Source organism: Rhinolophus sinicus, linkage group LG02 (genome assembly GCF_036562045.2).
Source record: "Rhinolophus sinicus isolate RSC01 linkage group LG02, ASM3656204v1, whole genome shotgun sequence".
Taxonomy (NCBI): domain Eukaryota; kingdom Metazoa; phylum Chordata; class Mammalia; order Chiroptera; family Rhinolophidae; genus Rhinolophus; species Rhinolophus sinicus.
Window position 1 is genome coordinate 75,071,698 of NC_133752.1, and position 24,049 is coordinate 75,095,746.

The 24,049-nt window shown below is 37.4% G+C and overlaps 1 protein-coding gene across 7 annotated transcripts in view; it reads right to left on the bottom strand.

The window, feature by feature from the left end:
- The window catches only part of ATP8A1 (ATPase phospholipid transporting 8A1), a 212,651-nt gene that overhangs the window by 96,051 nt on the left and 92,551 nt on the right, over positions 1–24,049 (bottom strand). For all 7 annotated transcript variants that reach the window (XM_019754167.2, XM_019754168.2, XM_074324626.1 and 4 more), the window contains 6 exons: positions 22,434–22,539; positions 21,155–21,237; positions 17,065–17,114; positions 12,394–12,463; positions 6,738–6,822; positions 3,823–3,962 (listed from right to left, as the gene is read on the bottom strand). In XM_019754167.2, the coding sequence (XP_019609726.2) occupies positions 3,823–3,962; positions 6,738–6,822; positions 12,394–12,463; positions 17,065–17,114; positions 21,155–21,237; positions 22,434–22,539 (534 nt within the window). The remainder of the gene's footprint in view (positions 1–3,822; positions 3,963–6,737; positions 6,823–12,393; positions 12,464–17,064; positions 17,115–21,154; positions 21,238–22,433; positions 22,540–24,049) is intronic.

Here is a 24,049-nt window from a genome sequence, read left to right on the forward strand (position 1 = left end):
CCAGGTTATACTATGAGTTTTAGTCCCCAAGGGGATAAGGCTTTAACTACATTTCAACACCTGAATTACTTGTTCGAACAAATATTACAGGGATAAGATAGAGAGCAGGGTTTAAAAGAACAACCTTAATTATAATAATCATATTATAAAATTTTCACCTATTTTGCTACATATGAAAAGCACTCTTGATTTCAGGCAATGCTCTACAACATCTTTCAAATTTTGAACATCTTTTAATGGAACACTACCATTAATGCATCAATGGCATTTTGCAACAATAACTCAAATAGGTTCAGAAACATCCTGTATGAGACCACAATGACGTTTTGATCTTTTCTTAAAAAGTGAGGGAAGATGCCTATAGTAATTTTGGGAAGCATGTTTCCCAAAAACTTCACACCCAGATGGAATATTATGTTTTTCACACTGTGCTCAGTGGAGCCCCAGAGTCTTGCTCATGGAACACGAGGAGGGCAGGTAGGGGCTGATGGGAGAGCCAACTGGGGCTTCTGCCTACCATCTCCACTCTTTAGAGCAGCATTACTATTATCTGGTATATAAATTATGAATCAGGCAATATTTTGTTTGGAAAACGGGTTCTGCTCTGAAAGAGAGGGAGAGCGAGAGGGGGAGGAAGACGGAGAGAGAGACTTGAAAAACCACTCATTTTATAATTGACTGTGTTACATGGTAAGCCCAATATTATGGTCTACATAAAAAATAGATTCCAATCACATTAAAAAAAGATGACATAGTTAACATGTCTCATTTAAAACAGGCAAGGACGAAGCCCAAGTGGATGAACCCTAAGACTATGCCGGCTAAATTTAAAGCCAGGGTGACACGCCAGCAGGAGCGCGGGCTGCCAGGTCGAAACATGCCTCCCGAGGGTGGTTTTAATGGCAGTCATCCACGCCTCCTCCTGAGCGCTCACCCCAGCTGGTTTTAGGAAAGAATGGAAGCTCAGGCCAATGAAGACAGGGTATCACCCTGGCTCTAGAGAGGTTAAAAACCTTACCGTCCTCAAACAATCAGGGTCAAAAACAGCACTTTTCATGAAGAAAAACAGCTGTCAGTTGCAAAGACCCCATCTTGTCATTGGGCTTATTGTTTTCCTCTAACAAGACCTCTGCTCTCCTTGCACTGGGCATATCATCGTTTGAGACTCATTTCAAGAGTTACCACCTCTCTGAGAGTTTCCTTTGCATCAAGTTTGTGGGTCCCTCTTCTGGGTTCCTTCAGATTTCCTTAAAGAATTTGTTCAGACCAGGCCACTCAGGGGGGCACAGCCAAGCGTTCTTTACGGGTTTGTGCATTCCTGATAACTAACATCTCTTACCTGCCTAAGGAAAGCTAATTAAGTAAATAAATGAATGAAACGATGGCTTCAGGGGTAGGGGTGGATTAGGAAACCAATCTTAATTTGGAACAAGCTGGTTGAACAAGGGAACCAATCTTTTTCACCTTCTGGGTCTTAGATTTCTCAAGAAAACTTAGAGACCATTGCTTAGCACAAACGAATGAGGAATTAGCTAAAAATTCCCATTTCCATTTATTTTAGGTGCAATTGTAAGGGAGGCTTCTGAATTTGTAAACTAAAAACACATCCACAGGTTATGGATTTCTGCATGCAACTTAAATTTCAATGTGACTCACCATCTCCATCTGCTGGAAAAAGGTTGAACATCTATTTCATTGAAAAGATGGAAGTCACAAGGCTTTGATAATAGATTATTAAACACACACACAACCACCACCTCCATTGTTCAACCTATAAAACCTAATCTATACACTAGGACACTCAGATTTAAAATGTTAGGCATAATAAACATTCAATTCCAGAACAGAAACAAAATGTAATGTTTACAATCCATTTTCAAATATTTTATTGTCACTTATTATATATTAATTCTATCTTGTTATCATGGGAGAAAATGCCACGTTATATTCGGGCTATGTAGAAAAGGAGACAGGAGTAAAGGAATCATTTCCAAGCAAGGTAATATTTTATTTTTTTACTTTTCAAAAGAGTAAGAAAAGCAGAAGATTAAAAATCAATACCATTAGTGCTTTAAGATAACATGTGACTCTGGCTGGAGAGACTGAAAGAGATTATGATCATGGCCTCATAAATAAAATATCATTTTATTTCACCACACAATACCCCAAGGCATAATCATATCTAAAAATGTCAGGAAAAAAAAAAAGAGAGAGAAATTCACTAAGTTGATTGATAACAAGCCCTTTACTATTTATGCACATCTAAATTGAGGGTGGGGGGAGGGGGTTATCAAGTTGGAAGGTACCTTACATGCCATCACAAGTCTTCTGAGAAATAATTTCAAATATAAGGGAGACATGAGAAACAAACCAGCTCCTACAGTGATCACTATCTATTGAGGAGACAGCAGAACAGTATCTAAAGTCACATATGGCAACTGCACACAATAGAAAAAACCACCTGCAGTTGGAGCATGATACTCCCAGTATTATACTGGGGGGGGGACATGTGGGGAGAAGAAGGGGGATAAAGTCCAGGGAGGTGTCCATGGTATTGGCTGCCTTTCAAGACAGGAAGTAGCAGGAAGTACTTGAGAGAGAGGACGGAGGGGAAAAAAATGTTGGCTTTTACTTACCTGAAAGTCAGATCAAGTACATTGTAGCTAACAGGCAAGCTTGATTCTATGCAGTACAAATGTGAGTACAGTTGAAGGAATTGTGTAGTTATGAAGTTATTTAATGGAAAGTTAAAGGTTAGAAGGAAGATACTTGAGTGGCTAAGAGCATGAACTCTGGAGCCAGAGTGAGAATTCTGGCTCGCCGTCTTATGAGCTGTGTGATCTCAGCCAAATTATTTAACCTCTCTGTTGCCTTTATTTCTTCATCTACAACACTGAGATAATTAACAGTATCTACCTCCAAAGGGTGTTGTAAAGACTCAAGTGATACAAACAGCACCTGGCACACAGTAAACACTACACAACAATGTTTGCTATTGTTAATTAAGGGAGAAAGACTTCTTGCTACTTGTACAGCATCAACCATAGTGTACCCATCACTTGGGTGGAATAGCCTTCATTCCTTGGACAGTAAAACAAGAATGTTTACCGTTGTGACATAAATGATGGGTTTGTGTCAGTGAACAATGATGGACACATTCTTTTTTATTAGCTACAGAGTCATAAGCTATATGTTATATTATTTTGTACTTCACAGTATACACCTTCATATTATACACGTGAGCATACGTGACTTATGAGCATGTGCGCATGTTTGTGTGTGTGGAGGGGGCAAGGGTATCTTCAGTGACGCACAAGCAATGGAATACATGGCAAGGAGATTGCTGGACTAGCCAAACTGATCTCAAATTGTCACCGGTCAAAATCGATACAAAGTCATTCCAGGGACATGTTGTCAGCAAAAAGTGTAACCAGTATTAAGGTTTGTCAATGCTCACAGACAATAGTTTAGTGGTTACCAGAGGGTACGGGGGGTGGGGGGTGGGAGATGAGGGTAAAGAGGATCAAATATATGGTGATGGAAGGAGAACTGACTCTGGGTGGTGAACACACAATGGGATTTATAGATGATGTAATACAGAATTGTACACCTGAAATCTATGTAATTTCACTAACAATTGTCACCCCAATAAATTAAAAAAAAAAAAAAAAAAGATTTGTCAATGCTTAGACCCAAGGAGATTCAATAGTAAGTAGTATGTCAAGATAAAATAAAGATTTTTATTTTATTGGCTCCTTGAGTAAAGATTGACGTTTTGTGGAAACCAAACTTTCTATATGAGCAAAATAGTCTTCCACGTACCTTTTCAATGAGCTCATAACTCTCTTCCAGTTTAAGCAGCCTGTTCTGCACAGATGTAGATGCACGGTGATAGACTGCTCGCCACTCCTGAAAGTTGCTCTCTGAAATCTCAGCCACAGCAAAACATAAAGTTCTTAACCCTGAAAAAAGGTAGCATACACCCCCCAAAAAACAAAATAAAATGTTATGCAGAAGTCTGACACTTCATTTTTATTCAACAAAGTCTCATTTTGAAAACACTGACTTAATTGAAACAATATGTTGAAGTCCAATTCAAGTATGACAAAACCCTAGTATAAAACATATATGAACGCTTCCCTCTTCTTTAAAACTGGCACCCTGCTTCTAATTCTCAGCTCGTTCAATCTATCCTCCATCCCTAGAGTGACTTTTTTTAAATCCTAATTTTATCAGGTTATGTGTCTCCTTGAAATCTTTCATTTGTTCCCTAGGATAAAGTTCAAACCCCAAAGTCTGGCTCGTTTCTCCACACATCAATTGTCTTCAGCCTCATTCTCTGCCATTCACTTCCTACACACCAGGCTGGCCACTGTTTCTTCATTCCACCCTCTCTAACTCCCCTCCGCTCTCTGCCTTCAATCTACTTTAAGATTCTTCTCCTAAAATCATCTCTTTGAAGCATCCTGCTCTCACCCAGCCCCCACTCCCCAAACACTACTATGGTTTGAATGACAATGTTTCATAAATTGTTTTTCTTGTGGCTCTCCGATATTAGCTTAAAGCTCCAGAGGGGCAAGGACCTGGATTTCTTCATATCTGTCACTCCAGCATTGAGCATGGTGGCTGGCTCATCATAATGGCTTCACAGATGTTTATGAAGGCCGGAAGAGAGAGACCCCAGTGAGGTCTCCTGGGAGAGCTTCCTTCCTCTTACTGTGATACACGGTTGTGTTTATTATTGCTCTTTACCACTGTAAATTTCTACTTATGAAGAGTCTTTAAAAAATTGAAGAATAGTGACCCCTCTCCCCCCAAATACCCATCAGAAATGCCCTGGGGAAAACAACCAAAGCTGATGCTTGAGGGGACCTGCTCTCAGGGATGGGTGCCTGTCAATTTCATAACTCACTTGGAGGCTACCCTCAGCCAGAAACAAAGTTGATGGGTTGGAACAAGGAAGAGGCAAAAAGATTCTGTCAGCCATGACAAATGCAGTTAAATAGGTTCCCAAGAAGATAATGCTCTTGCTCAAGGTCATTTAAATAGGTCAGAATAACTAGGTGCTAGTGATCTCAGGTCAAGTAAAATATGGCCTGGGAACGTGTCAGAAACAGAAGCAAAGAACATAGGATATGAAGTGCCCAGGGGACTGTATCTTCCAAGAAAGCAATGGGTTGTCTACTGCCAGATCACTGAAAGAAGAACTTAAATCTTTGGGGCTATACTGTGATTCCCCGAAAATAAGACCTAGCTAGACAATCGCCTCTAATGGGTCTTTTGGAGCAAAAATTAATATAAGACCCGGTATTATATATTATATTATATTATATTATATTATATTATATTATATTATATTATATTATAATATTATAGACCCGTTCTTATATTATAGTAAAATAAGACCAGGTCTTATGTGAATTTTTGCTCCAAAAGATGCATTAGAGCTGATTGTCCAGCTAGATCTTATTTTCGAGGAAACAGTATTAGGACATGTTTTTCTCTTTTGGAAACTTGGCTGGGAACTTATCCTGGGATAGCTAAGAAGTGTTGTTCAGACCAGAACCAGAAAGAATGGGGTGGAGGTGGAAGCCATGCCAATTTGCATCTGCTTAGGAGCTAGAATGTCTAACCTCACAACCAAAGAGAAAGATGCTCCACTTATTAACAGCCTGTACTTTCATATACTGGGTAGGCAACACCTGCCAAGCCCGTCTGTGGTTGCGCCTTAAGGAATCTGAACCCTACGGACATGTGTCTTTCTATGTTCTTGCATTTTTAGAGAACTGGGAGAAGGGTCTTTAAGTCCTTGCTTTTTAAAGCCTAGTGCTTTGAAACATTCCTATCTTTTCGCAGATTGGATTAAGAGGAAAAAGGATTTAATCAGAGGTCAGGTTTGGTGCCACTGGCAGCAGTTCTAGCCCAAGAATACAACAGTGAAAACCTAGATGGGAGATTTAGATACAGCTCTGGCCACTTTTATTAAGTTTAGAGATAAGACTATAAATTGTGACCCTAATGCTTCACAACTCTCACTTCCTTTCATCCACTCTAGATCGTCTCTCTGGACTATGCACGGTTTTGCTGTACAGATCGAGTTATTTCAGCAGGACAAACAGACAGGATTCAGTATGTTTACCACAGACGCTCAGGCCGCACACAGAGCCTGGCATGTGTTAAGGGCTTAATAGAAAGTCTCGAATTGAAACTAAACTGCATAACTATTTCAATAGTTATATAAGTTTATTTCTTCTCTTTTTTTTTTTTAAAGGAGGGTGCGGCTCACAGTGGCCCATATGGGGATCGAACCAGCAACTTTGGTGTTATCAGCACCATACTCTAACCAACTGAGCTAACCGGCCACCCCCTCTTCTCCTCTTTCTTATTCAGACTAGAATACCCAGGTCTCTGTCTCATTTCTTTTCCTTCTGCATTGCTTGAGATACAAAGTAAAGTATTTAATGTAAATAGTGTCCATTCTAAAAAGTGAACAGATTTATACGCCCTACAGCTCCTAAAATTGGGGGAACAAAGCCTCTTAACATTTTAATAAAAAAAAGGAAACCAAAATAAAAATAATGGGTGGGAACTGCATATAGTATAATGTATATTAATTATCAACATGAACTTTTATCTTGCTTTAGGAATCTTAAAATAATGACAATGATCCTGTCAGATATCAGTAGTCCATGATTTCTTTTTATTTCAATCATGCTTTATTGCCATATTACACTCACCTTCTGTAGCAAACTGCTCTAAATGTTTTAGTGTAATGTCTTTGTATTTTGAAGTCTCCGCCAGTCGATCATAAATTACAGTGTCCTGGAAAACAAACAGAAGGTATAATACACGTAAATTCAGCATTCTAAGTTTAATAAAATTGATGTCGGCAACATTATTAGCAGCAAATCAGTATAAAAACAACCAACCATGTTTAGAATTGGTTTTAAAGCATAAAATGTTTTTCTCCTAATAACACCATGTCCCGAACGACCCTAAGTCCTGTATTTTCGTCTTTCTCCTCTCTGAATAAATCTGTAGTTATTCCAGTGTTCAAAATCTCACAGTCTATCAATACTTCACTCCCCTCCCCCACACCCGAAGGTTGTGCAAAACACTGCAGGGTTTAGAGATGCTACAAGGAAGGCAGGGTCAGCACTCCAAAAGTTTGGGAAATGCTGGACTGAACAAAGCCGAACACTTGCCCTGCTGCAAGACTTCTCAGAGCATTTAAGATGAGAATGTGCACGGTGGATCTTTAGGGGGTGATACAGTTGTGCCCCAAACTCATTCATTGCTGTACTTTTTAGGGGTTAGGGCATCTTCATGGGACCGGTGATGACCAAAGAACAAACTCTTGAGAGACACAGGTCTAAATCCACCTAGAGGGCTGGTGGGTGTAGTAGGGAGACTCTTGGATAGACCTAGCATTGCCTTAGAGCTGGATATTTCTGATTGTGCCACATTAGCTTTAAGACTCAATTTACTTAGTCTGTCAAATCCAATTGCTAGATTACCTTTAAAATCCTTTTCAGCTTTACTTTCGTGCACCACTTACGTTTCTCCAATTTTTGCCCCTTTATACATTGCCTATTTTTCCTTCAGTTATTCTTTGGCTTGGGTTTAATGTTTTAAGAATTTTAGTATTCAGCCTTCACGATTTTATTAGACCAGGAAAAAATAAATCATTTACCTGTAATTACTTTCTCAGTGGTATTACCCATTTTGGGGTCTCTAGTCTCAGGGCTGAGATTTGGAAGCAGGCTAATGGACTATGATTTAGAACCCTTGAGAGAAACAGAACTTAGTGACCTCAGAACACATGGAATATTCCAGGTCCCAATTATGAATTTCTTTTCATTTTTCAGTGGCAGAATGGGAAGGGGGGCAAAGCAAAAGGAAATGATAATTTCCCCTCATGGTTCCTTTCTGAGAATGCAAGGTATAACTTATGAACTCTATTTTTTCCTGAGGCTAATGAAACTTTCAGTGAAATTACAATAGGCCATTTGAAAACTAATTTGAAAAAATAAATTTAAAAAAATCTTTCAAAAATTAAAATCATGTAAACAACAGTGATAATAAGGCCAGCGAGATGAATTTCTGCAGTGCAATCAACTGATGCAATTTGTGACAGAAACCGATGCTCATAACAGGAGCATTTTCCAACTTCTTTATATTATCAAGGAAAGCTGGGCTCAGAATAGGCTTTTTTGCATGAATTGTACATTATGTTTTTAAATGACAATCACAAATGCCATGCTTAAATGTGAAAAATATATACGTACAGATACCTTCTCTCCCAAAGTAACACTCATTTATTCAGAGGGGCTATGTCAAATATTTGGTATATTGTTAGGAACCAAAAAGGTTTCTTCACAGGAATTAGAGCATGTGCATCCCCTAGGATCAGATTTAGAACCTACTGAGTGTACTTTTACAGAAAATCCTCACTGGGTTTACGGATCTGGTGTCCTAGCCCTTGGCCAGGTCCAAGTGGAAAATCATGGTGAGGGTCTGCTGCTGGATTGGCAGGGCGAGGTCAGTTATAGACACTACTGTAAAGGGCCTCGGGCTTCATGATGAAAATGCTTAGGTGAATTTTCATTCAAACACTTGTTTTCCTATTCATCTTTTAGACTGAAGTTCCAGTGTTGCTCTGTCTTTACCTACAGTGACTTGCACATAGCAGGTGTTCAAAAAATGTGTTAAATGAATAAAATATTTGAAGTAATCCCCGATTATCCTGAAATTTCACTTTATGGACTACCACATTAGACAATATTCTCAAATAAAGGCCTATCAGGAAGTGCAAGGGTCAACAATAGGAAGGGAACAAGTAGAAAAAAAAAGGCCTCCATAATTACTTATTGCAGCACTGCAGTTTATACTGAAATTATCTAGATGATCTTGCTATAAATTAGTAAATCACCATCAAGGAACATGATCTTGTTGTCAAGTTAAACAACAAGACTGACCTGATGCAATAAGCTTGGGCCCTTATGAACTGGAACGTTTGCTGAAGACATTTAGACACATCTACGTTTAAACGTAGACAAACACTCTCTGGGTTTATGTGTGCCACTCAGAATTATCTATACTTTGCCACTGATGTGGTGGTGAACTGCTAAAAATAACCAATTTCAGATGTGGTTTTTTGGCATATGGCACAGAATTGTACTTAGGGGGCTTTTCATTTGAAATTTTCAGTCACTTTAAGGTCCTTACAACATGAAGTGTATTAATCAAGTTTCTAATTTCTTCGCTGGTATATGAGTATTGGAGTAAGATTTTTATCTTCTTGAGTAAGTTAAATTTTTGTGTAAATGTAACTTTTTCTAAATTGGCTTCTATTGCAGATACAAATTGTATATTATATACTTTCTTTCATTTAGAAATTAACAAAGTAAGACATCCTCACTGCAAAAAATCTGGAAAAAAACAAGAAAATGAGTCATCCATAAGCACACACACACACACACACACACACACACACACACACACACCCAACCACCTACAATCTCTTTGTGTTATAATCTAGATGAACTCTTCAGTATTATTTTCCAATTCACTAACTTCATCCCCACCCCCTCAACTCTGTCTAATCTAGAGTTTACCCCACTTACTGATGTTTTTTCTTATATTTATTAATGATTTCTAATTTATCTTATAGGTATTCCCCTTCTTCCCTCCCCCATTTTCTTTTTTCATTAAAATAATAATAATTTCTTTATCACGCTGAGCTGTAAACACCTTTGTCAGACTGGTATACACAGATGACTTCATCTGAAGTGAATTCATGGCCCAGTGGTTTATGTGCTTGTTCTCTCTTTGGCATGATGAGTTTTCCTCATGTGTCTCAGTTTTGCTCTTGCTTTCTCCCTCTTTGCCCACATCCTACTCTAGTGGGTTTCTATAATCCCCAGCAGAGGTTGGCAAGAGCTTTACTTCGCCTCATCTCACGATTAGAAAAAGCACTGCTGTCTCAGTCTTCAAAGAAGGAGGCTGGACTCCCATCTGCATTTTACAGAAAGCACTATGTGCCCCAATGGCCCTGCAGAAACTGAACTTCAGCCCACTGCTCCCCAGTTCCAAACCCAAGGCCTGGGACTCCCACCCTACTCAGCTCAAGCATCGTTTCAATGTACCACTTTGATTTTCTATTCCTATTTTGGTCTAAAAAATATTTATCTTGCTTTTGAGTCTGGTTGTATCTTTCTGTTTTCTCTTTATACTATACCATTACTGCTGATTTTGGATAGAGGAGATACATCAAAGTATGAACAGACTATGCTATCTTGCCTGGGAAGTATTATCGATAACGTCTTAATTGACTTTTATTACTATTTTGTTGCACGTGTCACTGTTGACTATTCCCTCTACCAAGGAATCAGCAGACTCCTCAGACTCTCCTCCAAATTTCAGTCTCCCCTCTTGGATCCTCTACTTTTCACCTTTAGTCCTCCTCTCTACTCCTGTAATATTTTCTCCATACGAGATCTCATTAACCCCCTGCTTTTACTTTCCAGCTATACTTGTTAACTCCTAAATCTGTATCGGCAGCCCAGATTTCTTCCCCTGTGAGAATCAAGTATTTCTGCCTTATGGCCCAGATGTAGCTCCCAACCCTCTATCTTGGTAAATGGTATCACTTTAGTAAACTCAATTAGCCAAGTAGAAATCTGGTAATAATCCTAGGTCATCTTTTTCCTCATCACCCATATGTAATCAATTACTAAGTCCTAAATCTCTGTTCTCTTAATCCTCCCTGCAAATGTCTTGGTTCAGATCCTTATCAACTCTTGTCTGGACGACTGTCAATAACCTCAACTGGTAACTCTGTATGCATCTCTTTTCTGCCTTAACTTATCTTCCTAAATGTCATCAGAACAATCCAAAAGAAAAGGTACAAGTTCTTGAGCATGGAAAAAAACCCATGACCTAACTCATGCCCATCTTTCCAGCCTTGCATTCTGCTATTCCCTGCCAAATTACCTGTAGTGCTCAAATGGAACTTGCTATTTTCTATGTTTATGCTTTTTCAGTAGTTAACCACAATTCACGGCCAATTTGGGAATGGGGGGTGGAAATAGTGTGTGCAAAGTCTCTCTGTGATTATTCAAAAAGGAGATCAAATGTTTTTATTTTTTATTCAATGCTTTAACTTCCAAACAAAGTTTCTAGGTAGAGATTACTCAAAACTAAGAAAGACAGAATGTGAGCTGGGCATCGTAAACTGGACAGATATCAACCATTTAAAGTGGGAGGTCTTAAAGGCTCTCTTTATTCCCTTATCATTGAATGTTATCACTGAGGTGTGGAAGATCTTTACAAGACATCTTAATATTTTATCCTAATCTTCTCTTTATATATATATTTCCCTGACTAGTCTTAAGCTCATGACAAGTCTTGGATCTCATTTTCCTATCTCCAACATCCAGATCAAAGTCTGGTAGATAAAACACACACAACTAATAAATGTCAATTGTTTGAATCAGCAACCAAAAGAATTCTAAAACTAAATTCATGAAACGTCAGAACTAGTTCTACCAAATGCTTTAAAACCAAGGCATTGGAAAATTGCATTTCAATGCTTTAAAACCAAGGCATTGAAAAACACCATTGACAGGAATTAAGTAATAAGTTTGAGCTTCTTAAGAAGCTATTTCGGGGTTCCATGTGATAAAGCAAGTCTGTTGATTATACTGAAAACTTCAGAGTTCCAAGCTGGTAAGTTACCTGACTAGTCCAAGTAGACTAGGTACTTGGAAAGGATAATTCAGAAGGAAAAGACTTACTAATTTAAAGAACAACAACAAAAGGTTCTGATCAGTAGATTTCTTATTTTTCCAAGAGTGCAAACATATATTTACTAGGAAAATTCAGTTAGCACAACATATTACTGTTTCTGTCAATATACCAAACCCAACCAATAGTTAGAAATTCTGTTATAATTAAAACAATGTCAGACAAATAGTGATCATTTCATGAAGAAATTATAGCAGTAATTGTGATCCAAATTTCCCCTCATTTCTATGGTCTTTAAAAAACTACATTCAAATGGGTGTGGCTCACTACATTTCTAATACAATTTAAAAAATATTTTCTGTAAGTGTCTTCATATTTATATAACATAAACCTCAAATATTATGTATCAAAACTTAAATTATATAAATAACCTAGTCCAAACTTTTCAAAGCACCAAATTTACCCAGAAGGAATTCGACATTTCACCAGAAGAGGCTGAACACTATTACCATAAAACACCAACAAAAGTAGATGTCAGCAACTTCATGCTAAACATCTGTGTTACATTTCCATAGAAGAATGCTTAACATATACATTATAAACCATCATAAATCTAAACTGCAAAAGACAAAAATAAAAACTTACAGCTCCTTTGCAGTAAAGTCGTAACTTCCCGGATGGAGTGCGAACAATCACTGACATTCTTTTTCTGGTACTGAAAGAAAAAGGTTTTCCATAATGTGTCATCATACTGAGCATATGCATATATATGTTTGTCATGCCTCATATATTTTAATACTCACAGTGAAAAAATAAATTTGACCAAATTATGAGCCATATCCCTCCATATACACAAACCATCCTCTGGGTGTACAATGGATACCTTTGAAAGTTACGTTATGTTTTTTAAGGCACCAGGGTACCATCTGCTGCCCTAGAGGAACAATTTACAAACAGCTCTTTAGAGACCTGCAGGAGTTAGTACCCACCAGGGTAGAGGGGAATTCTGGTTCAGTGTGTTCAGATTAAAAAAAAAAACACATATTTAAGATGGTATCTTTTAAGATAATTGTACCTCACAGCTTTTACTAATATCAGGAATCATAATCAATTTTAAGTACATACCCAATCACATGTAAAGGAAAACACTAGCACTATAAAAATGACTTAAGCATTCACAACTATTGTTTCTAAATGATTACTAGCAAACCACTGGCATCATGTAAAAAAAAAACTAATTTATATTACAAAGCTAAGCTAACATTTTAACACTGTGCTGGTGATATAAACAGTTTAATGAAAACTGATAGTCAAACATATAAAATCTTTCAAAACATTAGCAAACAGACAGCAAATAACACTGACGAGAACAAGCTGGTACAGCCCTGCACAGGATAAGCCTCATTGGGAACCAAGCGTATATAAGCATTCTCTCCAGAAATGAGGGGAAAAAGGGACTTCTCAAGTGTCTGCATCTGTTTGTTTTACCTTATAATGTTCTGCTGCTAAAAAACTGAGACAAGTTCAATATTAAGTAGCAGTTAGAAATGATGTCATAGCATACAGCCGGGAGTTTCTTTCAGAGGTATCTCAAAATATTTAACCCTCTTTTTCTCCACCTATAATCTCCATTGCATAGTAATGCACCACATAATGGCGTTTTCGTAAATGACAAACTGCATTTGTGACGGAGGTCCCATAAGATCATAATGGAGTTGAAAAATTCCTATCACCTATTGAATCCATCACAATGTCATCGTGCAAACACATCACTCACCTGTTTGTAGTGATACTGATGTAAAGAAACCACTGCCAATTGTATAAAAGTATAGCACATACAATTATGTACGGTACATAGTACTTAACAATGATAACAGATGACTATGTTACTGGTTTATGTATTGACCATGCTATGATTTTTATAGTTATTTTAGAGTGTACTCTTTCTAGTTATTAAAAAAAAAAAAGCTTGCTGTAAAACATATGCCATGTTACGCCAGCAGCAACCTCATATATTTCGTTCCCTTCCTCTCTTTATTGCATCATTTTCTCGTGCTTGATTCTCCCTTGTGTTGTTTTGCTCATCAGAGTCCCTAAGCACTCACACGATGAAATCACCTAATGACACATTTCTCAGAACGTATCCCTGTTGTTAAGTGACACATGGCGGTATTAGTACCTCCAATCTCCATCCCTGTGTTTTAGGAATACATTTAATTGGGCCTCTGTAATTGTAATGACATCTGTATATTCTTCTCTCTTAACCCAGCTTTGATAACAAGGTCCCGAACTCATCAACTTCCTTGCTCTTTAAAACTCCCAAATCCTGGGTGAATGGGAACCCTTTCTGTGGTACATCAGAGTCAGTGGCTATTGCTGGAGAAAAGTCATCCATCCACAGTGACTAGCAAATACATGACACCAACGTCAACCGGATGCTCCCTGCTGCCCAGTAACCCATGGAATTTTTCTAACAAGCTTCCTTTCACACTCTCCACAGGACTATGAATACCTTCTCCGTTCTCCAAGTTTCTAGTGCATCCTCATTGCAGTTCACCTGGATGGGAGCTTCAGACAAGGAATCCCTATTTCTTCTGCCAGTAAGACCTACACACATTTATCCACTGTACATCTCTCTGTCTCTTTCCTTGATACAGAGATAATTGTGCCTTACAGCTTTAGGTACAATTATCTAAAGTATTTCTTTTCCTATCAGAGACCTTCCTTTCCCTTGTGCCGTGAAACCTTCTCTCACCGCACTTGCTTAGTAACCCGACTCCTAAACTTATGGTGCTCTCTCCTGAATCTCTATCTTCTTCTAGAAAGGATCCTTCTCCTCAGTTATTTCAATCCATTCTAGTCTCTCTCCTACGAAACTCACTCCAAACGGCTCTCCCCCATCGAGCCACATCCCCTTCGAACTCTATCCTTATCATCCTTCACAGCTCAACTTTCAAAATAGTCGCGATCGCTATACCCACTGGTTCCACTTCCCTCTCCTTCCCATCACACTTCTCCCATCACCATTCCACGAAATGGCTAAATCCAACACATACTTTTCAGCCTTTCTCTTACCTGACCTTGCAGCAGTTTCTGACACAGGTGACCTCTCCCCTCGAATCCCTCTCTTCCCTTGGCTCTGTAGCACTATCCTCTTTTTATCCTCCACTTCTCTATCCACAAAGCAGTCTCTCCTGCTGAGTCCTCTTTTCCTACTCCACCCTTACAAGTTGGAGTTACTCATAGGTCAATCCTTTTTGTTTCCCTCACTCTGTATTTTATATCCAGGAGACCCAACTCATCTTTATGGCTTTGAATACCATTTACACGCCCGTGACTACCAAATTATATTTCAGCCATGCTTTTCTTTTATGCTCTTGGCCCTTATATCCAACTGCCTACATCTGACACTGCCATTTTTATATCTCACAGGCATGTGACACTTAACGATTCAAACCTCTCATCCTCCACATCTATTCCTATTCCTGCATCTACCATCTGTGTAAATGGTACCTCTATCCACTCAGCGGCTCATGCCATGGGCTCTAATCCCTCTCTCCTTTCTCCTTCCACATCCAATCCATCCCAAAGTCCCTTGAATACTTTAAAAAATATCTGAATTCTATCAACTTCACTGTATTTGCATTACCATCATCGAGGTCTAAACCACAATGTCTTTCAGAGACTGTGTTTATACCACCATATTCACTTTTCTCACTTTCATCCTTAAGCCTGCCTCCATCACAGCATCCTGAAAAAGCTTCAACTCCTAACCTTGCTTTATTTTTCTTTCTTTTAAATTTTATTAAATTTATTGGTGCGACACCGGTTAATAAAATTCTATAGGTTTCAGGCTTTATTCTTCATGGCGCTTATCACTTAGATAATGCTTCTAAGTGTGTGTTAATACACAAATATATTCAAATGCTAATTGATATACTATTTATAATATTTTTATAATACAAGGAGGCTTAGGAGAAACAGTCACTTTGACATGAAATAAAGAAAAGATATGGAGGATACATTTTAAGAATACTCTGTTACAGTTAATCATCCAAGTTCTTATGCACTTTCCTTTGAGTCTTTCAGTGCATACAAGGAAATAAAACAGTGTTTAAATAATAAATTAAAGAGACCCCATTATTTTTATATTAACCACTGGCATGTAGCCACTCCCAACCAAGACAGCAACCAAAGCTGGCAGAGAAAAGGAAATGCGTTTTGTGGGCCTGCCTTATGTGGGAGAAAGTTCAAGAAAACAGTTGGACACTTATTTCCTTGAACAGCAGCGTTACTTCCTGGCTGGAGCCTTGAAGATATTTTTAAGTGTCCTGTGAATGCAAGACCCTCCTGTTTGTAGCTGAGGCCTAATTTCCCCAAGACTGTAGGTTAGTTGAAAAACTACATAGTCACACAGGAATAAAAAGTCAAAAACTCATAGAGATATCACTGATTATAATGAAAGGCCCTTATTATGTGACTTTAAGAAATCAAGTTGGTTAACCTGTCTGCTTTCTGCTTTGCTCACTAGGTGATACATGATTTTATATCTAACAGAGAGATAGGTATGTTTTCCAAAATCCCAAAGACAAGTAGATCTAATGAGCACATCATTAGAATGGTGGGTTCCTAACAGATTCATCATCACTCCACGTAAACATTGGCCCCTCTGAGTTTAACAGTGTTTCCAGATCACAAGCCATAAGACTCCTGGTCCTACATATACCCTGCGGTTGTGATGCAGAGTCATGTTCAAAGATATTTTTACACTATCTTCAGGAGTCATACCATGTACTATTCTGAAGGAAGCTATTTATGATTTATCTATAGCTACGTCAATTGAAAACTGTACTGAAGATTTTTTTTTTTGTAAATGAACAAATATTTAATAAAAATAGGTTACTTGCATTCAACAGTATATAGCTGCCAAGTATCACAAAGTATTCTCCCTAATATCAAGGATAGGCTTTTTTTTTCTGCAACAACAGTTTTTTTTTTATTAGTTTCAGGTGCACAAGACAAAGTAATACTTAGATGTTTATCTTTTATATCCTTCACATTGTGTGAACCCCCCTACCCCCATCCACTACCCCTCTGATATCGCACAGAGCCATTACATTTCCACTGTCTCTATTCCTAATGCTGTACTCTGCTTCTTGTAAGTACATACTGTACTGAAGATTTTAATTTAATATTTTATCTAAGTAAATTTAGTTAAATCAGAATAAAGCACACTTCCTAATTATTTAGAAGGGAAAAAATAACAATAGATAAAAATTTATCTAATAGGCACAAATCACAGAGCAGATGTTTTACCTGGTGAACTCCAGGACGTTGAGCAATTCGTATCTTTCTTCTTGCCCCAGCTATGAAGAAAAGCAATACATGATTACATAAAGTTGGAAGGATCTTTGGCTTCTTGGAAACGAACCCTAAGTCATGAAATTTTAAGGTAAAAAATGTTAACACTAACAAATTGCCCCTTCTGAAATACATCATCTGTAATTGAACATACTTTCTGGTTAAGATGGAAGACTAACCATGCAGGTTTAATTTCTGTCCTTCCCAAAGCCCCACTAAAATTATAGTCAATACTTAAAAAGAAGGAAAGAAACTCGTTACGGCAGGAAAATAAGAAAAGAGACAGCAGCAGTAAACATTTGGAAGGTAGAACAGAGATCTATGAGTGGTACAGATACAAGAATGTAAAATGCTACAGTAGTCCCGGGGAAAGCTAAGAACAAACCCGACTGGTACCATGTAATCCTTAAAAGGTTGTGCAGTAAAGGATGGGAGGACCGGGTCAGAGCTACCTGAAGAGCAGTGCTCAGCATGGGCCCTTCCTGCACGCTGACAGAAGACCAGAGGTTTTGCGCTATACAGGGTGAAACAGCATCATCTGTCTAGAAGCTGACTGGCAAAGTTGAAGATATGGCATTGTTATATTTATACCAAATGCTGGGCCCCAATACCCAAACTTACTCAATTCCCTACATTGTGGCAGCCAGACTTTCCCAGGCAGAAACTTGGAGGTTACTCTCTGGAGAATCCAACAAGCCCAAGAGAAGCCCTAAAGGAATAGACACCACAACCTTCCAAACTAATCCCATGAGGCCACCCTATAGTGAAGCTCAATGTTGGAAAATACCCTCATGCACAGACCGCCTCACTCTTAACCACGAGAATCCCAAAGAGTAAGAGACATCTAAGGAAAGCCACTAACATGGCACAGTGATACCCAAAACACATAGATCAAAGCAAGTGGAGGAAAGACAGTTCAAAAATAAAACTTCATGTCAGCTCATGAAGTTACAGGTTCTGGGTTTCCGATGGGCCAGTGGGCCTGGTGAGAAAGCCCTGGATGCCTCTTCACTTCGTGTCAACACCAGATTGAAGTGGTTTGTCACATGCTTCATCTGTAGCATTTTCTTCTATATTTGGACTGCACTGCTGTGGCTTCCTGATGGTATACAACTTTAACAGTGCTTCATACCCTTGAAAATATTGCTTCACTAGCCAGTACATGCTTTTTAATGGGATCGATGAAGAAAATGTTTGAAACAATAAGATCACTCGTAACAACTCTTATGTTTGGGGTATTAATATTTATACCCTGTGTGCTGCTTTTTGGTGGTATAGGAGGAGACTGGCCTTATTCTTCTGCATATTGCAGTTCTTATCAAAGACTTGGTATAGTCTATCACACATCCCATATGCAAGGGATACAATAATTAAATGCTGTTGTTTTCTCCTAAGTGAAAAATGAGAAACTTTGAAAAAGAACATTTGAAAGCTGATGTTTAATTTTTGGTAAAGTATGCTTTTTCCAAAATAATGCTGCAAAAGAACAACTGCAGGGATAGTTTAAGACCATATTATATTCTGGTAAAAGTCTATTGTTTAATTAAATTGTAATGCTTATACGTTTCTTTTTAAATGAGAACTTCAAAAAAAACTATCATTTCCCTCAGAGAAGTAACATAAGTATGACATTCATGAAACAAAAAACAGAATACTATTTAAAAAGAAATATTTAAAGAACAAAAAAAGCTTCTGGAAATCAAAAATATGATAGCAGAGAATAAAAATCAATAGAAGGCTAAGAAGACAAAGCTGAGGAAATATTCCTAAAAGTAGAACAAAAAGGGAAAGATCTGAAAAGCATGAGAAAAAAGTTAAAAGTTTAGTTCAAGGATTCTAAAGAGAGCAGAGCAAAAAGGAAGGAAAGTGGAATCATTCGAGAAAAATTTCCAGAACTGAAAGATAGCATATCAATTTCCAAATGGAAAAGGGTCCATTTAGTACTCAGTATAATACATTAAAATATTCCCACTAAGGCACATGATCATAAACTTTCAGAACTCTTGGGAGAAAGAAGCTCCTACAACTTTCCAGAGAGACGGGGTGGGAGCAAGTTACAAAAGATGTGGAATCACAGTGGCTTCTGACTTCTCAATTTGGTGTACTGGAAGCCAGAAGACAGTAAAACAACCGAAATTCTTAAGGAAAATGAGTTCCACTCTGGAATTCTATATTCAGCCAGACTAAAAATTATTAAGTATAATGGTAGGACAAAAAATGTTTAGACTTAAAAGGATGAAAAAAAAAATAATTCCCCATGCATCATTTCTTAAGAAGCCACTAAAGAACGTGTTCCACAAAAACAAGAGTAAACCAAGAATAAGGAAGATATGGGATTTAGGAGTTAAAATATCTAACACAGGATAGAGGTACAGAAAGTCCCCAGAAAGATAGGAAAGTGATTCCAGGGTGACAACTCTGAGAAAGACTGACAACTGTGAACTCGTACATCAGTACATGTTCCACCAAAATAAAGGAGTTCACTAAGGAAGAAGATTTGAGATATAGGAAATAGTCCAAAACAGGGGAAAATCAAAAGGAATTCCAAAATGCCACAGAAGAAGGCCATAGAACAAAACTGACCCAGAGCAAGGAGAGAGGAGGACTTCAAGAGCGATGACTCAAGACCAGAATTGCCAACGGACAGATTATCTGATACAAGTGTTCTCGAAGGTGGACAATTAAGAATAGGTAGAAAGAAAATTAAGCAACTCAAAAAGAGAGGGATTTATCATTAGGAAATAAAGGAAAGAATTGTTTTCAGGAAATAGTTCTATGTCAGGAAACAAAATTAAAACAAGAGAATAATTGCTGAATACAACAATGTTCAGCTGGTACAGGTGTAATAATGAATGCCAGTACATGTGTAATAATATAAACACTAAACATCTTAATGAGATATAATTTATATGCAATAAAGTACACAGACCTTAAATGTATATAGTTCAATGAAAATTATATAGTTTGACAAAGGCATACTTGGTGTAACCATCACCCCAGTCAAACACAGAACATTTTCATCACCCCATAAATTCCTTTGTGACCATTTCCAATCAATCTCCTCCCTGATCCTGGGGCAACCAGTGTTCAGAATTCTAACGCCACAAATCACTTTTGCCTAATCTCAAGTGAATATAAATGAAATTAAAGAGTAGGTACTCCTTTGTGCTTGATTTTTTTTGTTGTTGTTGTTAACATAATGATTTTGAGATTTATCAATGAATCAATAATTCCTTCCTTTTTATTGTTTAGATAGTCAATTGTATATCACAGTTTGTTTGTCCATTGTCCTATTGGTGGACATTTGGTTTGTTTCCAGTTGTGGGTTACTATGACTAAAGCTACTATGAACATTCCACTGGACATCTTTTTGTGGAAATAAGCTTTCATTCCTCCTGGGAAACTACGAGTACAATGGCTGGCTCAGGTCCACGTTCACCTGTATTAGAATACTCTAAAAGCTTTTCCGAAGCAATTGCATCATGTTACGTAGCTACTAGCAAGACCTGGGTGCTCCACTTGCTCTGTATTTTCATTAACACTTGGTGCCAATGTCTTTCATTTTAGCACTTTTGGTGGCATGTAGTAGAATCTCACTGTGATTTTCATTTTAATTTCCCTGATGACTAACAATGTTTTTTCCGTGTGTTCATGGGCCATTCATATTTCTTCTTTTGAGAGATGTTTGTTCAAGTCTAACCAAAAACTGTAATATAATTATAAAAAGATTGGGGAGGGATGGTTAGTCAGGAGAGATAAATCCTCATTTAACAGAATTGACTAGAAAGTCAATAGATACGTCTGAAATTGAAGAATCAAAATGTATATCATCTATTGCATATTTTTTTGAATATATGAGATAAATGCCTGAAGAAAGAGATAAAAGAGTAGAAAGAGGTTGCTTCTGGAAAGGGGAACTGGAGTAGGGAAGCTCCATTTTATTATGAGGCTTTTGGTATTGTGCATTTTATCTTTGAAGCTATACATATGTATTACTTTGACGAAAAAGAAAATTTATTTTTGATGATAAAAATAAATAACTTACTGAATCTATAATCACTGAGTCAGGTGTTCTTCCAGTGAAAACAAAATTCAATTGCTTGGCTGCTCTGACCAAGGCTCCCTCATCTGTTTTGGGAAAACAGTTAAAAGCAAATACATGGTGAAATAAAAATTATTCCCGATACTAGAGAAATATATTAATGTGGTATAATTTTCTGTTTAATTTTAAAAGAATTAAAATTCTTTTTATTCTAGCCCATTATTGAAATTCCTTTTAAAATTATGTGACAATGTCAAAGGAATGATTGGAATAATATTAAGGATCAGAGATAAGTACAGACCCCAGAGTCATATTTCTGAAGATTAAGTCTCTTAGTCATACACAAGAAGGAAAATTTAAATGTACTCCTTGCTCCAGAATATTCTGTAGAAAACCTTTCTAAAATGAATGACACAAATCTGCCTATTAATTGAGAATTCAATTTAAATGGATATAAATGAATTGATGCTTCATCATACATTATTTACTTTAATCACTATGGTATATCAAACCTTGTTGCTGAGAGTAGGGTGTGGGATTAGAGAACATTCACACAGTATCTATCTCAACAATAGGAGATGTAACATTTCTTATACTTAGTAGAAATTTGGTACATCCTGCAAAGTCACAGGTGGTTTAGAATATATTTCAAAATATTTATAACAGAGTTCTCCAAAGTGTGTCCCTTCTTTCCTAAAATCTTACAATAATCAAATCGATTATTTATCCAATTTTACATTGAAAATAGGTGTAAAATTACTGATAACAGTGCTAATACATATATTATGGAACCCTTCAAATGTATAAACTGTCCTTATCCAAATAAATACACAACAAGCTCACTGATTATCATAGTCAAAAGAGGAAAGCAAAATTGGTATTCTAAAATGCATATGATTTAGGCATATCTTTCTTTTTCTGTCTGCTTATGTGCAGAAAGAGTTTATGACTAATAGTTTATTATTAGTTTTTTTATGAAGAAGGGATAAATTACTATGTACATATAGAAAAGTACTTTTTACTTGTGTGAACTTTGTTATTCAAATTTCCATATAATTTATGTCATCTACCAAAAATTATATACACAAACTTTTATATTTTAACATGTATATTTAATTCTGAAAGCCAAGGTTTTTCTAATTAGTAAATAATTGTTTTTGTCTACAAAACATAACTTGGTTATTTTATTTTTTCAAATTAAATTGATTTCTTTTCTTGATAGTATCAAATTTCAGAACAATTTTCCACCAAAAACAATATATCACAATTGCTTCATTTGTACCTGGAGATGCTGCTTGATAAATAATCTTATCGCCTTCTCGCTCTGGTACTGCTGTGTGACAAACTGCCATCATTGTAAGGAATTCACATATTATAGGTGCAGTTGGCTGTAAGAAATAAACACATTATTTAGCCTTTTTAATTTAAACATTTGACACTAGTCATAAAAATATTACTTTATGTCTATTAAGAGTATAGCTGTTAAATATTGAGGGTGTGAGGTGATAGCCAATTAAGAAGCCAACATCTATTATGAAGAAGATAAGTTTTAACTAAAATCATTCATTCTTGAACTTTCTCTTTCATTTTCTAAATATTTATACAAGGCAACTTTTGTGTTGTCAAATAGAAATTGCACAGTAAAAACGGTAGTTATGGTCAATACTGCCCTCAGAAGACAGGAGAGAAATTCTAAAATGTTCATTTACCTGGTTCTAATTCCTGATCAGATGTAAATTTTAGGCATCCTAATTGTACTGTGGTTCCACTACTTTGGGTTGGGGTGATGACGGCAGGGGATTCCTCTGTAATGCTTTGTCTTCCCTCCCTCTAAAAACGGCAAGCATAACCTCATACAGGTTTTATTAAATAAAAAAGAATCGACTGAGCAATTCCTACATACAGTGGACCCTTACAGCCTGAGGAAGACATAAAAATGAATCCTTTCTGCAAGGAGCTTAGAGTTTATAGGAAAAAAGAAGCCAGACCTTTTAAATTAAACATCTGTCTGCCTCTCTGGCTCCTGATGAAGAAAAATGTCATTCAAATTAATAAAGAAAAATATTCCTCTATGTTGTTGGACCAAAAAACAAACAAACAAAAAAAAACAACAGTGAAGTGATTGGGAAACTAAATCAGAACACTGTTAGAAAAAACTGTGCTCAGGCTAGAATAGTAGACAAAACAGACATGGCCCCTGCCCTGGGAAGCTTTGACTTGTGGGGGAAACAGAACACAGATCAATACACAAGTATTATTTATTTATAGATTGAAAAGGGCTATAAAGAAGAGAATGTGAAAATATCATGTAATGTGATTTGGGAGAGTGTGTGGCTGTTTTCAAGATAATGTGATATTTAAGCTGATGGGGTTTTAGCCTCATGAGGACCTGAGCAGAGTTTTCCACCAAGCAGGAACCAAGCATGACTGAAAAGATCCTGAAGAAGGAATAATGAAGCGTGTTTACAAGAAAGCCAGTGTGGCCTGAGGAGAAAAAAGGGGAGAGTGGCTCCCAAGTTGGTGCCTTTGGCATGTGCCAGATCACTTAACCTTGTAAGTTAAGAGGGATTGGTGTCAAACAGGGAGGTGACGGAACTTGATTTCCCTTTGCATCACTGCAGTCACCTTGCGCAGCAAGAATTGGAAGGGAGTAAAAATGGCAACAAGGAGACTGGTTAGGAGGCTATTACGGTAACTCACATAGGAGCTCCTGGTAGTCGGGACTGGGGTAGTGAGAGCGGGAATGAAGTGAAGATGACATTCAGGGTATACTCTAGAAGTCAGTATTGAGAAGCACTTGGTGACTATAGATCAGGAGACGGAAGGACCAAGAAGTATCAAAAACAACCCTTCAGTTCCTAGAAGAGCACTAAGGTAGGTGATGGTGTCACTTACTGA